Source organism: Equus caballus, chromosome 13 (genome assembly GCF_041296265.1).
Source record: "Equus caballus isolate H_3958 breed thoroughbred chromosome 13, TB-T2T, whole genome shotgun sequence".
NCBI classification, from domain to species: domain Eukaryota; kingdom Metazoa; phylum Chordata; class Mammalia; order Perissodactyla; family Equidae; genus Equus; species Equus caballus.
Window position 1 is genome coordinate 48740420 of NC_091696.1, and position 16551 is coordinate 48756970.

Sequence of the window (16551 nt, forward strand, 5' to 3'; positions counted from 1 at the left end):
AGATGCATTCCCAGGTGCCCAATTATTGCTACAAAATAGGATATTAATTCCAAATGCCTTAAGAATAGGCATTTGTTCTTATCCGTCAAGTACTTTTCTCAGAGTAAGTGAAAAACAAGCTAATACCTCATTGTAAGCCTGCCTCTTCGGAAGGCATAATCCTTCTCAGCCAAAAAGGCACCGTGTAATAAGGATGGCAAATAAATTTCATTTCACATAGTAATTCCAATTGGCTGAGAGTATAGGCCTAAAGTGATGTATTGAGGATTCGAAGGAAGTGTCTCTGATGAAAAGGGGAGGGAATTCATTCTCAATGTCTGCCATGTGGACGGAAGGGCAGGTGTCACTTAGGCCTCACGCTTGCCATTTCGATGTAGAGCATTCCTGAGCACAGAATGAAAATGCATGAATAGAAAGACCATATAATATATAAGCTGGGCTGTACTTCCAAACATGATTTTTTGTGTCTGTTATTACCAGGCAATTTTTCATGGATGTTTCTAAACTACACTTTGAAAGACAAAGTCACGTTGGGAACATCACTGTGATGGGAACAGAGCATGCCAGTGGCTAAGCACATCTTCTTGTTTCTTCCTTGACCAGCATTTGTGGCAAGGGGCGGCCCATCTGTTCCACCCTTGGGTAGGACTAAATGAGTGTCCCCAAGCAGGAAGCACTGAATGGAAGATGCTCTGACATCGGCCATCAGTCTCCTCAAATCCGTGTCTCTGGTGTTACAATATATGTCCCCAGAGCACATTCGTTCTTTGTCTGAGTCAGTGGTTTCCAATGGGGGGCAATACTCTGTCACCTCCACAACTCAGGGACATTTGACAATGCCTGGAGACATCTTTGGTTGTCATGAGTGAAGAAGGCGGTGCTACTGGCATCTAGTAGTAGAGACCAGGGATGCTGCTAAACATCCTCTAATGCACAGGACAGCCCCCATGATGACAGGAAACTATCCAATCCAAGTGTCAATAGTGCAGTAGTGTCCAGCTTAAATCCTGGTGCAAGTCAACAGTACTGATCTCTGCTGTTCAAAACTCTGCAGCAGTAGACCCGCCACGGTGACGGCTGGGGGCTCTGAGTGTGAATCCCCGCCTGGCCACCAGCCGTGTGACCCTAAGCAGAGCACTTGACCTCTCTCGGCCCCCACATCCCCATCTCTAAAACAGGGATGACAGCAGGGTCCAGGCCACAGTACAAAATGTGAAAATGGAATTAAAGCTCTTGGCAAAGCAGGTGGCACACGGAAAGCGCGAGCGAAAAACAGGACGACAAAGACTGCAAAACTTTCCAACAGGTAAACAATGTGTATCAGCCACACGCCTGGCACCGTGGCCACCAAATCAGAGCCAGAACCACCACAGGGCTCCATATGAACTCCGTTTACCCACCAAGATGTAAGGGCACGTTTCAGCCACAGCATCAGGTTTGGCGTGTCTGTAAAAACGAAAGGCACGTCTCCTTTGACCAGGCAATTTCATCTCTAGGAATTTACCCCATAGGCAAACTTACACGTGTAGAAAATGGTGCCGGTCAAGGACATTCAATATAGCACTTTAGTAATAAAATACTGGAAATAATATAAATACCCACCAAAAGGAGACTAATTAAATAGCATAGAGCAAATATATGCAACAGAATATTAATATTAAAATATAATAAAATTAAAAGTATTAAATATATAAAATAGATTAAATTTTACAGTTGACAAAGCATTTCGTAATAGTTCGTATAAAATTAAATTTTATATATTTAAATGCATGTTTAATTTATTAATAATTTATATCAAAGTATATTTAATTATTAAATATGGAAAGTAAATTAAAATGCATTAAAAAGTCATTAATATTAAAATAAAATTTAAAAAATAAATACATGCAATTAACAAAATAGAGGAGAAATATATGTACGGAAATGGAGTAATCCCTAAAATATTTCCTTAAATTAAAAAAAATAAAGAAAAGCCAAGTGTGGAACTATGCATATCCTATGCTACCTGTGTTAGTGCAAATGTGTGTATATGTGTAACAGATCCACAAAATGCTACAGGAGAAATCATAACAGCAGCTGTCTCTGGCAAGCTAGGACACAAGTGGAAGGGAGATATATGTTTCCTGGCATACGTTTGCATTTCCTTTATTATTGTGTCATTTTAATCTAAACTATTAAATAAATAAAATGAAGCATCAAACACGCCCTGTTAAATACATCATCCCTGCCTCGAAACCAGCCTACTTCTTTGGCGCTTGACTTTTGTAAACGCCAGCAAATCATTTTTTGCTCAAAATGAGTCATTTTCATTCCTCTGGTCTAATCTCTTTCTGTACAGACGCCCCCAATTTTTAATACAAATAACACCTGCAGAGGAGCTGACTATGACCAGGCAGTTTGCTATGCTCACGACAACAAGGAAAACTGCAAGAGGTTCTCATTATAACTCAGAAGACAAATTAGGAGACTATGCCGGCCTCTCCCCCCATCCCACTTTGCAAACTCCAGCTTTCAGATGAAGAGCAGTGTCAATTAGCAAAGCCGGTTGGCTCTCAGAAGCTGAGCTGGCTCCTGGGCTATTATTAGTTTCTGAACGATGGCTTGGAAGGAAGGACAAAAAACACAAAACTTACACTAGGCTTTGAATTTTGAAACCACTATTCTGGGCAAAGGCAAAATTATATCACCCAGTTAGGAGATTTACAGGATTCACCTTATGAAATGAACTCCGCTGGTCCCCTCCAGATCTAAAAACACTGTTGCTTCATGATCTCTTACTTGATGACTGTAGGGTAATGTACTTGGATGTGTGTGCGTGGTTTGTTTTCACTCTGAAAATAATTAATGTTGCTTTAAAAAGTTAAAAGGGAAAAAAAAATAAAATGGCAAGGGCACACTGACATCTACTGGCATTGCATAAACTTTGAGGCAAGCCTTTGTTCCAGGCCCTGCTCTCCATTTATTCTCGTGTGCTGAGGCCCCTTCGTGGCCAACAAAATTAACATTCTCCAATATGCTCCCCCAAATTATGGAAAGAGAAGATCATCAAGTAATGAAAACCCAACAGCCTGTTTCCCTGGAGTGGGGTCCCCCCCGCCTTCACTAAGGCAATCTGGAGCTCCAGGGAACGAATCATTTCCCTTTTTTTTTTTAATAAGTAGAAGATCAGGGCTGGAGACAAATTCGATTCTGCGAACCGTTTCCCCTGACTGCATTCCTATACGTGGGAATTCCCCCAATCCTCGTCTGGAAACGGTGAACATGGGGTAGCCACACTCTCCCCGTGCCAGAAAGCAAGGAAAATAAATGTGAACATCTCTGTTTCTGAGGCTCAAACCAAAGCAGCAGCAGAACCAAAAATATGAATAAAAAGGGAGGGCCTCGAAAATGTTCACTTCAGAAAAGAGGCGAAAAGATCTCTGTTGTGCTAACAGGAGACTTGAAAATAGATGCCAAAACGGAGAAGCCCCCAAAGTGTCTCCCAATCTGTTTTTAATCTCTGCCAGTGACATGGAGCCAATATGGGGGCAATTCAGGGGTGGTTCAAGGTGGAGAAACGAATTCCGTTTTCTCATTAAACTTTACGGATGTTATGAAGATATGTTCACAGAGTTGGGGACTGGCTCTGCCTCCAAAGAAGTTGTCACTCACCGAATGCACCTGTGAACACAGGGAGTACCTGAGCGGGGTAGGGGAAGCTTAACAGAGCTATGCCCCCGAAGTGTAATAAGCAGATGTCCAGCTGCCACTGCTCCTCGTTCTCGTGGGTTCTGAAGTCAGAGCAGGCCATCGCACCACCACCATATCGCCCTCTGCTCCCTCTCTTCCTCCTACAACACACACACGTGTGCACACGCACAACACACACACATGCGCGCTCCCACCCCCATGTACACCACATAATGCTTATACAGGCACATTCCCACCCATGCACAACACGCACTCACACCCATGCACACACACACCCCCCCCATTGCCTTTCCCCCAAGGTACTCCCAGCAGCTCTTCTCTCGTCTTCGATACACCCATGAGTAATGGTACGAGCAAAGATCTCAGGCATTTCAGAAAGAACGAAGGGGTCCCAAGAACAGGCTGCACATTCTGGCCTCTGCAGCTTCTCCAGCTACATGGACTCCCTTGCTTACGCTGCTGCGGGCATGCAGGCCACCTTGCAGTCTTCAGGACATGCAGAGCGCTCTCCTTTCTTGGGGCTTCTGAACACACTGGTGCCTCTGCCCACCGTGGCCTCCTGCCCTCTCTCCATCCCCCCTCTTTGCAGAACTTGGTCCTTCTCATGCTCCAGGTCTCAGCTTAATGTCACCCAAAAGTCTCCCCTTGGAGAGACCTTCCTTGCCCTCCTACTTAATATGGCCATTCACCCTTGCATTACGTTAGTGCCCCATTTTGTTTCCATCTTGATACCCATTATAGTAGGTAATCATATTGTCCATTTACTTCTTTTCATCTTTTGTGTTGGTCTCTCCCACTGGAAACTAAGCTTCACCAGCAGGGATCTTGTCGGTCTCGGTCACTGGTCAAAGTTTCAAAGTGTCATCCCAACACAACATCCCCAGTGCCTAGCACAGAGCGGCAGCCTGACCACATTCACCAAATGCACCAGAAAGGCAAGGAGTGACCCCACAAAAGTGAGCCTACATATCATAAGCAATGCTCCAGGTAAAAACTTATAAAAAGAAAAGTTGGGGAAATAAAGTGTCTGTTTGCCCTGTTGGGACTTAAACAGGCACTCCTTAACCCCACGTCTAGCTCAAGACACCAAGCACTACACTATATTGTCCTATTTTCCAAGGATTCCCGGTGTTTTAAAGGGCTTCAACTTATTAACGTGTGTCTTCCAACTTTCACCTATCTCACGTATATTTACTTTAGGTACTTGCAAAGATAATTTTTCTAAAAAAATGTAAAAAGCAACATAAGTTACAATAAAAGATGAAAATTAAAATAAAGGCAGAGGGCTGGCCCGGTGGCACAGCAGTTAAGTGTACATGTTCCGCTTCGGCGGCCCGGGGTTCGGTGGTTCAGATCCCGGGTGCGGACATTGCACTGCTTGGCACGCCATGCTGTGGTAGGCATCCCACATAGAAAGTAGAGGAAGATGGGCATAGATGTTAGCTCAGGGCCAGTCTTCCCCAGCAAAAAGAGGAGGATTGGCAGCAGTTAGCTCAGGGCTAATCTTCCTCAAAAAATAAAATAAAATAAAGGCAGAGAAGTAAAACGGAGTCAATTGTGAGGTTAATATGCAAAACCTATGCTAGCAAACCCATATATTGTCAAGACTGAGCTGTAAAATCAGCTCTGAGCTTCCTGGTAGGCTTTGTGAAAAGGAAACACAATCGGTTATTCCACATAGAGCGTCTGGTATATAGATAGCAATCAACACCTCAGGAAAGGAGGAACTCTTTCTGGTCCTGAAACCAGAGATAACACAGATAGCCAACAGCGCCCTCAAGAATATCATCACAGCAAATAACAGCAGGGAGTGTGAATTCTTCAGTTTGCTATCCTTCTTGGTCCCCCTTATTTGCTTTCAACATTAGGTTTCTCTTTAAGTGTTAGACTCAGCTGTAATTACTCAAACTTTAATCTAAAAAGTCTATTCTTTTCCTGTATGTATGTATAATATCTCTTTCTTTAAATACGGATCAAATGGCTTTCTTATGACATCTCTCATTAAAAGCTGACAGGAGCACAGCACAAGTGAATTCATGGATTGGCAGTGAAGGAAGTCTTGTCCTCATTATATACTTTCAAAGGTTACTGTAAGGTCACACAGACTAAAACTATGCAAGTTTCATGTGCAAAACAAATGAAACTCACTAGGAAACAAAATATCTTCCCAAGACCCACAGGCACATTAATTATGGAAACTTTTGTATCAGAGTCTTGAAGTGAGAAGCTCTTGTCTGAATATTACAAGGTAAATACATGGATGAGGCTTGACTACTCTGAGAAGTCTATGACATAGCTGCATAACTTACCTCACTCTGGAGCATCAATCCTTGGTGAGAGAGGCAGAATCGTCTGTCTTTTAATAGATAGGGAAATGGAAGTTCAGAGAGATGCAGTAACTTGCCCAAGGGCACACAGCTAGAAAGCAGCAGAATCTGGACTCAAAAGTTAGGTATGCCTGTGTCCCCTCACACATTTTCTTCTGGGAAGTGTGGTCTTCTCAAAGCTTTTCTGACTCCTAAATGACTGTGCCAGCTCAGTTCAATGTACCATCATCTTGAAAAGCAAAGCTTTTTTCTCCTTATTTAGCCGGCTTCCTACCTGCTATAATCCGGACTGAGCAAACTCCCCAAATCGGAAATGAGAAACCCTTCCACGAAGAGCCTCACATTTTCAAAGAGAGATAGCAATCATCCTCTTTATTCTCCCCAAGGAAACTCATGAGATTTCCCAGCCCACGCAAAAGAGAACTATTTTCCATCCCTTTGTGAATTCCCACACGTGCACTCTCAGACTTTGCAATCAGGAGCAGATGAACTGGACCCAGCTTTCTGAGGGTGCCAAAGGAAAAGACGTGTTCTTCACAACGCCGTGACCGTGAGCCGTGTCACAAGCCAGCCTTCCCTCCAGAAAAACCCAAGAAGGAGTGGCTCATTCCCAGGGCATCTTTAAGAGACTCACCCTAAAACACAAGCAGTGACCCCAGAATCAAGATGGAGGGCTTGTCCCAAGCGAAACACACACACACACACGCACACACACACACACACACAGAGCTAGCATCCCTGGGATCTGGCCAGGCCTGTGAACGCTGAATCAGCCTCTCGATTCCCTGCTCTGTCACTTTTCATAACAAGTCTAATAAATTAGTGTTTCTCTCTGCCAATCAATCAGAGCCCGTGCATATGGCCGCTGTCAGCAGCCCTCGGCAGGCAGAACTCCATATAGACACTCAGGTCTGTCAACTCCTTCAACTATACATTGGCAGCCATGCTGGTTTCTTCCCCCTTCACTCTCAATTTATCATCTCGGTTACAGTCAAGAGGAAAATGTAGGAATCACATCCTGGGGCCAATTTGCTGCCTGGAGGGATTGTGAAATTCTAGTAGCAACAACAACGACAATAATGATATCATTATTAGTAAATGATAATAATAATTGTCATTATCATCATAGCAAGCACCACGACTGAACACCTCCCGTGTGCTAGACCACTTTTCTAAAATAACTTACAAAGCAGATTAATCGCCAAACTGACCCTCCAGAGTAGGAATACTTATCATCTCCATCGATAGGTGGAAACTGAGGTTCAGAGAGGTTAAGAAAGGCCAAAAGGTCACAGAGCTAGAATGTGAGGGGATCTGAGGCTGGAGCGTCTGATGCTGAAACGTTAACCTGCCGTGCATTTCCCCCTCCCTCCCCTGAGTCTTGCAACAGCTCTTGCACTATGCCCCTCAACAGCCGACATGCCCTCTCAGTGAGGAGCAGAGAAGATGAGCATAGGGCTCCGGAAGCAACTGCCCGAGTCTGCAACTTTGTCTTTGGGCCTCAGTTCCCCCATCTGTAAAATGGGGATGATACAGGGTTTGCAATAAAGAGTTAATGAAATGACGTGTACAAAGCATTCTTCCCCATGCCCGAGCACAGAGGGAGCTCCAAACAAATGGTAGCTCTCAGGAAACGGACGAGGACACAAAGAAGACAATTTCGAAAACCTAAGCCCGGACACTCTTGTCTGACTCCCTATATTCTAAAATCCACACAAAAGACACATCTTGAGGAAAGATAGACCCGGCAATGCGCAAGGTGATTGCACAAGTGGATTTCTTATGCCGGCAAAGGTCTAATTTTGTTCTTAGAAAAAATGAAAGGGGAGCTGATGGAGATGACAAGGCTCCCACAAAGTGAGCGGTTTGCAAACCGCACGTGGAGTGGTTATCAGAGCCGTGCTAGCCTCGAGTGTGTGACACCCAAAGGCTGTCTGCAGCTGGACGGGTGGCCCACACTCTCCCCACAGAAGCACGCCCAGCGTGTGAGCCTGGAGACAGGGCCAGAGGTGCCGCCCAGGACCTTAGGGTCCTGAAGAGAGAAACAGCAAAAGGAGAGCTGGCCTGCACCAGTGCAGACCACCCCGCACAGGGCACTCCCACACAGCCATAAAGAAACGTCGTGGCAAATAGAAAGAGAGCCCAGCTTTCCTTTGTGCCTCTTATGCAGTCAGCATCCCTTCTCAAGACAAGCTGAGCAGGAAGCTCCCCCTAACCACTGCACCGCCCCGCCTCCTCCCCCAGCATCTTACAAAGGCAGCCAAAGTGGCAGTGACTGGTATCATGGGCTGAGGACCCAGACCATCGGGTCAAAATCCTGGGTGTGCCACTTACCTGCTTGAGGTGTCCTGAGACAAACGGCTTAAGCCTGCCTACCTCTCGCTATGTATCTGCAAAATGGGGACAGGAAAAGAATGCACCTCAAAGCATGCTGGGAGGAGCAAATGGAACGATTTGTTATTTCTGTTTCAAGCATCTACTCTGTGCCGAGCACCGTGCTAGACGCCAGGGATAGGCACCCGAGATTAACACCCAGTGGAGTAAGAGACAGAGATAAGACAGTCACTCAGGTAAATAGAAAGCGGCCCCTGGGATGACCGCAAGGACGGAGAGTCCACACAGGAAGGAGGGAGGGTTTCCCTGAGCGAGGGCCTTTTGAGCTGTAACCTGAGGAGGAGTAGGGAGTGAACAAGGTGAACTACGGGGGGTGGACGCACGGGGGGAGATGACCCCATGCCAGGAATCCACAGCTCAGTACACAGCAACGCACGCAGACTGCTCAGCACGGCTTGTATTGTGTAGAAAGTGTTCAAAACATACCGACTTATTATTATTGTCACAGGGTGTCTAACAGGCACAGAGTTCCAGGGCTGTGGATGATGAGAGACAGGTTCGGGGGTCAAATGCGGGAAGAAAGTCACACTGTCCAGAGGTCCAAACCTTCCATTTAAACTCTGCCACCGCCTTCCAAGGCCGGGAGAGCCTGCAAAGACGGACAACACCAGGTGCACCCAGAGCTCTCGCGAGGCAACTCGCTTCTTCCTGTCAATATCCATCATCACACCTGCCGGTGGGAGACACACATGGCCACACTCTGAAAAGGAACCTACTGGAACAGACGATCAATAAAGGGGATTTGCGTGCAGGAGATGTGTCAGCCAAGCCACCGGGAAGAGCATGTGTGGGTGAGGGGGGTGTTGCCTCCTTGAACGGACACCCAGAGAAAGAAACTACTGAGGATAATGTCCACAGACACATGCTCAGTGTTCCACCCACACACAATGAACATCACGGAGAAACCTGAGGGTTTTTTTCCCTCTTTTCTTGAATAGAAGACTTTGTTCTAAGCCCCCAAAGGAGGAGGAGAAAATGAGGTTTAATTTCTTCAACGTTGTAGGGTTTACCCTAGGAGATGCCAGGGGGTTCACGGACCACATTTGGTTATGGGGATGAACTGGAACTTTGAGACAAAAGTTGGCTGGCCAGGAAGCCAAGCTTGTTTACTTACACTTCTCAAAAACATCTGACGGTGTTTCTCACTACACTGAAGCCATAAATATATCATGGCATTTCTCTGCATTAAACATTCCAACGGCTTCCAGACTCCTTACCAGGCCTCAAGGGTTTACATGACACAACTTCATCCATATACCGTAACCACTGTTTCAGCCCCAGGGCCTTTGCACTTGCTGTTCCCTCTCTCTGAAACTCTGTTCATGCAGTTGAGCACTCTAGAACGGAAGCTCCATCGGGGCAGGGGTGTCGGTGTGTACCGATCACTGTATATTTCAAGTGCTTCAAACAGTGCTTGGCACAGAGCAGATGCTTAATAAATACTCACAGGATCACTGTGTAGCTTGATACACCTCAGCTACTCTTTTTCACTTAGATCTCCTTTGAAAGCCCTTCCAAGTCACTCTCTCTCATACTGTCACATTTTAATTTTTGTAACCCTTGTCATTGTCCTTATAAAAATGGATTTCCATCCCCTGCTTATTGCCTGGCTTCCCCCACAACAATGGAAGCTCCAAGAGAGCAAAGTCCTCATTGGCCTTGTTCCCTGAGCAGAAAGTCTGACATGTGGTATGTCCTGGATCAATGTTTACTGCATTAGCCACTCCTTCCCCCGAGACAGACACACTCCTCTGTCACATCAGGCAACGGCCACCCCATCATCTCTTGTGACTACTCACTAACGACAAACCATCAATAATGATGGTGCTCAGAGAAACTACAGATACAAAACATGAGGATGGGTGTCTCTCCTGTCAACCCCATGTGTCCTTTTCACAAGAACCCCAGACCCTACGACCAGTCTAACCACCTTCTCTGCTGAAGTCACCTGATGGTGCTGGGGGCCCCTCGTTTTGAAGCTCCCTCACTGATTGATTCTTTAATTAAAGTTTTAGTACTAGTGCTGTGCCTGAGGCACTGTTTTAAATAATGGAGGTAGGCAGTGGGGAGAGTCTCAAGACTTCTTTAAAAACAGCATGTTCATGTTCGAGGTCGTTGGCGCAATAAAGTTGCATCTCTGGCCATATGGGGGTGAATGGGACAAATTATCGGATGATTTTAGGAAAGCTGACCAGTATTAATTTGTGGCGCATGCTTACTGTGCAGCTCCCATGCTGGGTGGCGAAGGCAGGACTAGCTGCCCTGTGCCCTTCAGAGCAAAGGCACTTGGATTTCAATAGTCTCTATGCAAACCACTGGGAAACCGCTGCGTCCCCAAAGTATTTTCTGTGTCAGATACGATCTCCCTCTTGGAATGTGTTCATTACTTCATGCATCAGCTTAAAGCATGCAAATAAAATGGTCTAATTTTTGGAAAGGTGAAATACCAGACATATTTATACAGGGCAGACCCAATTTTCTGGATGCAAAAAAAAAAAACTTATCTGAAAGGAATTTTATAAAATATAATGGTTTGGTATGGCTTGAGCTGAAAGGGCTAAACTTTTTCTTTTTTTTAAAGTCATCAGAGACGTGAGGAAGTCTAAAAGGCTCAGACCTTAGAGGAGTTGGTAGAAAAATAGCATCAATTATCAGGAAGAGAAAATAGGGCAGAGTGGGTCATTTCTAGGAGGAGAAATCTGTTCAGACCCACGTTCTAGCTCGTCTCGGAGTGGAAAACTCCGGGACCACGGGGTGACATCAAAGACAGCGCATTCTGAGGACAGTAAGATTTACCAAGACGATACTTTCACCCCAGGAGGCTGAGGAGGAGAGGCCTTCCTGTTGACTAGAAGAACACACAACTCCTGCAAAAACTTAATTTCAGGGCGGACATGCTGGTGGAGACGGTATCACATGTCACCGACCTACCCCCTAGCCAGTGGGCGGCTCCTTGCTGATCCTCCTTGGAACATGGGGAGAATGGAAGAGGGGCGGTCAGGCCAACTTTCTCTCCGAGAGACTGAGGCTGCTGTGAGTAAGCTCTCTTTAGGACTAACCTCCCTTTTAATTCTTTTTCATCTGTCGTTTAAAAGAAAGTGTGTGTAAGAGAACCTGCCTGCCTTCTCTAACCCACTAGGTGTCATAAGGCTCAAAATAGAGAGTAATCGATTTGATAAAAATAATAATAATAATAAAGAAAACCAACATTATCAGGTACTTACCATGTGCCAGACTTTGTTCTAAGTGTTTATTGCTTTCTTTAATTCTCCCTCAAACCCTCTGAGGTCAGTGCTACCACTGAAACTCTCACTCGAAAGGTGAAAAAACTGAGGCACAGAGAGGTTAAGTAACTTGTCCCAGGTCACACAGCCAGCAGGTCAGGGGTGAGGAGTGGGGTTGTGCTCTTCTCAGCCATAAAGCTCTACCCTCTGGACCCTTAAGGTGCCCTGGAAAATTGTAAGGGATGATGCTTGTTTTTTGCTAGCCCAACTCAACCTGAGCTAACTTAGGAGAAACCCAGTGGATTCCTCTGGACCCGGTGCTTCTCAGATGAGCTCAAAGAGCAGGAAGGTTTAGCCTCAGCCCCTGCCACAGCCACCTTTACCCTTCATGGGTGCCAGGTCCTTGCCTCTGAAGGAAAAAGACCTTGGCCAAAAATAAATCTGCCGCTGGCTCCAGCCAGGCCCTCTGTGGTCACTTAAAAATTGAAAGGATTCAAGCTCTCTCATCTTTTTTTTTTTTCCTTTTGTAACAAAGATAAATGGGAAATGGAGGGTGGATGAACCAGGACAGGAGCAAGGAGGGATCACGGGCTGGGGCGTGTCCTAAACTTGCGCCGACAAAGCCAGGCCTCTTGGCACAGTGGATTTTTAAAAATTAAAATCAAGAATCATTACTATTATAAAAGAAAATTCAAGTTATGGTGCATCACGTTTCAGCTGAAACGAAGCTATTCCGCGGTACCTCCCCAGCTTCTTTCCAAGTTCAGCTGAGAAGACCCGCAGTTGGGTGCCAGTTCGCTGGGCCGCCAGGCACAGACTTCCAAGCACGTGAGCAGCCCCGCCCCAAACGCTCCAGGCAGGCAGGTGCACCCCGGTCCTTGCCCTCGCAGGAGCGAGGTGCCCCCCATTCCTTGCAGGAGAGAATGGAGTTGGTGGCTCCTGGGCCGGGCGGATCCGGGTCATACCCTCCCTTCCCGCGCGGGCAGCTTCCGGGCTCCGCGTGACACCTGGTCCCTGGAGCTGGCGCCCCGGAGGCTCCAGGAGCATCCCAGCCAGGTGGCTCCCCGGGCAGCGGGAATATGGGAGCAGAGGCCCCGTAACCCCGCCCTCGCCTCCATCCCTGGACAGCTGGGAAATGGGAGCGGACGCGGGGCGACCCCCGCTCTGCGCTCCGACGCTGCGCGGAGTCCCGCCACCTCCTGGGTTTCCTCCCCCGGGGTGAAGGCGCGGCAGGAGTTTCCGAGTCTCGAGTTCCCAGGCTGGCCTCCTCCCCCGGGGTCGAACGCGGCGGCATCCCGAGCGTTTATGCCTGTGCCAACAAACACAGACGCTCTCCCTCCAGCTCAGCGACCCCCTTCTCTTCCCCGCCTCCCACAAGGGCTTCGGCGCTTCTAAACGCCGTCCCAGGCGACCGAAGTGCCTCCTCCCTCAGACCTCCGGAAGCGCGGTGGAGAAGGCGGCGACCCAGGGCGCGCCGAGTGCACGTTTCCAGCCGGCCAGGGAGACTAACCCAAGTGCGCAGGCAGGTTCCCGCTCCTCCTGCACTGGGACTCGCGCCCAGGGGGACGGACGAGGCAGCCTGGGTGCTCCTAAGGGGCGCTCTGGAGCGAGGAAGGGCGTGCTCCTGGAAGCGAGGCGGGGATGGGGGCTGGGGTGGCTCCGGATCTCGGGCCCCTCGGGGGGGACGTGCAGGGAGATCGCTCCACCACACTGAAAAAGTTCCCAGTCAAGCGCACCTAGCCTGGCGCTAGAAGGAGCCCAGCTCTCGGGTCCTGGGCTCTTCCCTCTGTGGGACCCTGTGGGCCAGGTCAGGGGGGCGCAGAGGCGATGACTTCCCCTGGACTTACCTAGAACTCCCAGCGAGCCTGGCTCTGGTCGCCTTCCGCTCGGCCCCAGACCCTCCAATTCCCCTGCGTTGTCTGCACTCCCAGCCACACTCACCATGAGCTGGAGGCGGCGAAAGGGGGTGCTGGCTTCTCCCACGCTGTCCGCAACTTCGCGGGCAGGTCAGCCCCGCCCTGGCGCCCCTGCCTGGGCGGCGGGCTGGGCGCAGCTGCGCGCGGCGCGGGTCTGGACAGCAGGGGCCCTGATAGCCACTGCCAGGGGATCTGGAGCGCAAGGTTCCTCAGTGCCGGAGTGCGCCGCCCGCTCCTCCGCGCTCTGCCTGGCTTGGAGACTAGGAGTTCTCTCGCTCCGGACGCAGGGGCGGGGCGCACGGCTGTCCCCTCCAGATGCGGGGTACCCTGTCCGCTCCTTCCTCCTCCTGCCCCTGGGGCGCACGAGTGGGTCCGGCCGCCACCGCCGCCTCTGCCGTTCCCGGGGCTGGCAGAGCGCCCCCGCCCCACCGTGGGTGCAGCCGGGGGCTGGGGCGAAGCGAGAGGGATTCCCCTCCCCGAGTTCGGGTTTCCCCACCCTGCGCGGACCCTGGGCTCGGTCCGCGGCCGCCGCCGCTGCTGCTGCGAGAACCACTTCAGGGCAGCGCAGCCCGTGCCAGCGGCTACGGCTGGAGGAGGAGGCGGCGGCGCGGCTCGCACGGGGACAGGAAAGGAGGTGACCTTCAAACCCCGCGCTCGGGGAGACCGGGAGGAGGGTTGGGGTGATGGAGGGGAGCGGTGTGCGTCCGGTGGCCCGCGAGAGCGCTGGCAGGCGGGCGGGAGAGAGTGAAGAGGAGATCTTCAAACAAAAATATAGATTAGGAAATAAACAAAGGAGAGCGAGAGAGCGAGCGAGAAAATGTGTGCATGTGTGTGTGTGTGTGCGTGTGCGCGCGTGTCTGTGTGTGTGTGAGAGTGTGTGTGCGCGCGCGCGACAGGCGGCGAGCAGCCCCGGCTGCGGAGCCAAAAATAATCCGGTGCGCGAGGGAGCGCCCCCACCCCCTTCCCGTCGCCAGCGCCGCCGCCGCGGTCACGCGTGCAGCCCCGGATTCTGGCGGGCGGCGGTGGACGCACGACCCGGTGCCTTGGTCTTCTGGCCTAGAGGGGCGGTGGGGTGAGTGTTGGAAGTAGGGCCAATGAGCCGAGGTCTTTCGCGCCCCCAAGTCTTTGTCGTCCCAAAGTGGGCTCGCTCATTGAGCACCAGCGCCCTCCTCCATCCCCAGCCCTTAATGATTAGTAGAGAAACCCCCTGCTGAAAGGCTAAATGGAGGCGGCTTCTCGCCCCCATCTACTTCTGGTTTGGGGAAGTTTTCTGGCGAATCTTCAATTCACGTGGCCAGACAGTGATGGAACCCTAGCGAGATGCAAAAAGTTATGTAGGCCCAGGCCAGGCAGGAAGGGAGTGCGCGCTGGCCCGGGCCGCCCCCGCCCTGGCCTCCTCCTGGCCACCTAATCCTGCGCTGGGCGCTGACTCCAGAGGGTCCAGAGATGGTCCTCTCAGCAGCTGCCTTAGAGCCAGAAGCCCTGTGACTCCTTAATAAACACGACCGCTTATTAAGCGCCTCCTTTCCACCAGATGCTATTTTAAACATTTACCTTGAACTTTCTCGACAACTAGATGATGGAGGTACTGCACGTTTGTCTATTTCACAGATCAGAAAAGGGAGGCTTAGAGAAGTTAATGTTTCTTCTTTCCTGAGCCCCACCCTAGACTCACTGATCCAGAAACTGGTTTTCGTGGGGAGGGGGAGAGGAAATAAACATTCTAGGTGATTATGGTGCGCAGTAAAGGTTGAGGTCCAGTGAGTCATAATTTGGTCAAGGTCACACAGGATTTCTGGGCAGATCTACCTAACGTCGTTCGGTGTACCACTGCACCACCCTGCCTTCTGAGGGCAAGACGGGATTGGACAAGGCCCGACTTGAGCACTTGATCTGAGGCCCATTTTCACTTCCCTGCCTTCCCCTTTGATTTTGCATTTGCAGTATGGCTTCTCTTCCAAGTAGGACTGTAAGGTTTCCAAAAGGAAAAACCATGTTACATGTGTTACTTTGTATCATGTGTGTTTCCTAGTGCTAACAATAGCGGGCTCTATAGGAGTTCCTTTGTAATCCTCTCAGGCTAGGATTTCTTCCAATATTAGAATAACACAAAGAGAACTTCTATCTACAACTGGAATTTTTTAAAAAAATCATGTAACATTTTATCATCATTTGAGAAAATAAATTTGCAAAATCTGGAAGGACATCTCTGTCACTGGCCCCAGTAGGCGACTTTGCAATTTGGGTTAGTTTTACCATACGCTTTCTTAGGACTCTCTTTGATAATAATATATTTGTATGTAAACAAGTTTTTTTTCTTTATACCGTCTCTTATCCTTCAGAGATAGCACAGTGAAGCCATAAATCTGGGTTAGTAACATCATAATCATTTCCCCCAGAAACTGTTTACAATGGGAAAGCCACCGAATTTAAATGTAATTGTCTAGCCGTGTAGGGAGATGAGATGGGTTGTAAAAGAGGTATTCTCAATTTAAAAGCAAATTATCAATAATGAGAGAAGAAATAAATGGCAGTTAATGGGAAGTTCTGTTGAGATATAATGTTTTGTGTAAATTCACCAACAGGAATTGTTTCTCCATACTCCTTCATTTTTATTCCAGAAGGGAAAAAAATGAATGCAATCATTCAAGGCAGAAGCACTGGCTGTTGTTTCATTAAAATGGGTAATTGCTGGGCGCTTTTATTATTTTTTAATATATATTTTTCCGTTGGAAATGAAATATTCACCTATCTCACAATCAAGGTCAGTTTGATGGACTCTGACTTATTTATTTTGGGGTAGAAATAGATATATTAGCGATGAGTGTCAGGCATGACTCTCTGGTACCTGTGTTGCTATGCAGCTTAAGAAAGCTTAATCTGAGTAAGGGAGACATTCATTACCATTTAAAACACAATTAGAGTAAAGATCAATATAGCATGCTCTTATGCTATTCATTTGGAAAGTACTAGTTTCTTTTTAACAATGACCTTTTGCAT

The 16551-nt window shown here is 48.5% G+C and overlaps 1 protein-coding gene across 14 annotated transcripts in view; it reads right to left on the bottom strand.

Moving 5' to 3' along the window:
* The window catches only part of RBFOX1 (RNA binding fox-1 homolog 1), a 1973933-nt gene that overhangs the window by 1368958 nt on the left and 588424 nt on the right, over positions 1-16551 (bottom strand). For 5 of the 14 annotated variants that reach the window (XM_070231079.1, XM_070231089.1, XM_070231071.1 and 2 more), the window contains exon 1: positions 13577-14398. The exons of 1 other annotated variant lie outside the window; for it this stretch is intronic. In XM_070231079.1, coding sequence (XP_070087180.1) covers positions 13577-13579 — 3 coding nt within the window. In that variant the 5' untranslated portion in view covers positions 13580-14398. Of the gene's footprint in view, positions 1-13482; positions 14431-16551 lie in introns of those variants that run through there. 8 more of the 14 variants (XM_070231097.1, XM_070231102.1, XM_070231106.1 and 5 more) reach the window with 6 other exon arrangements.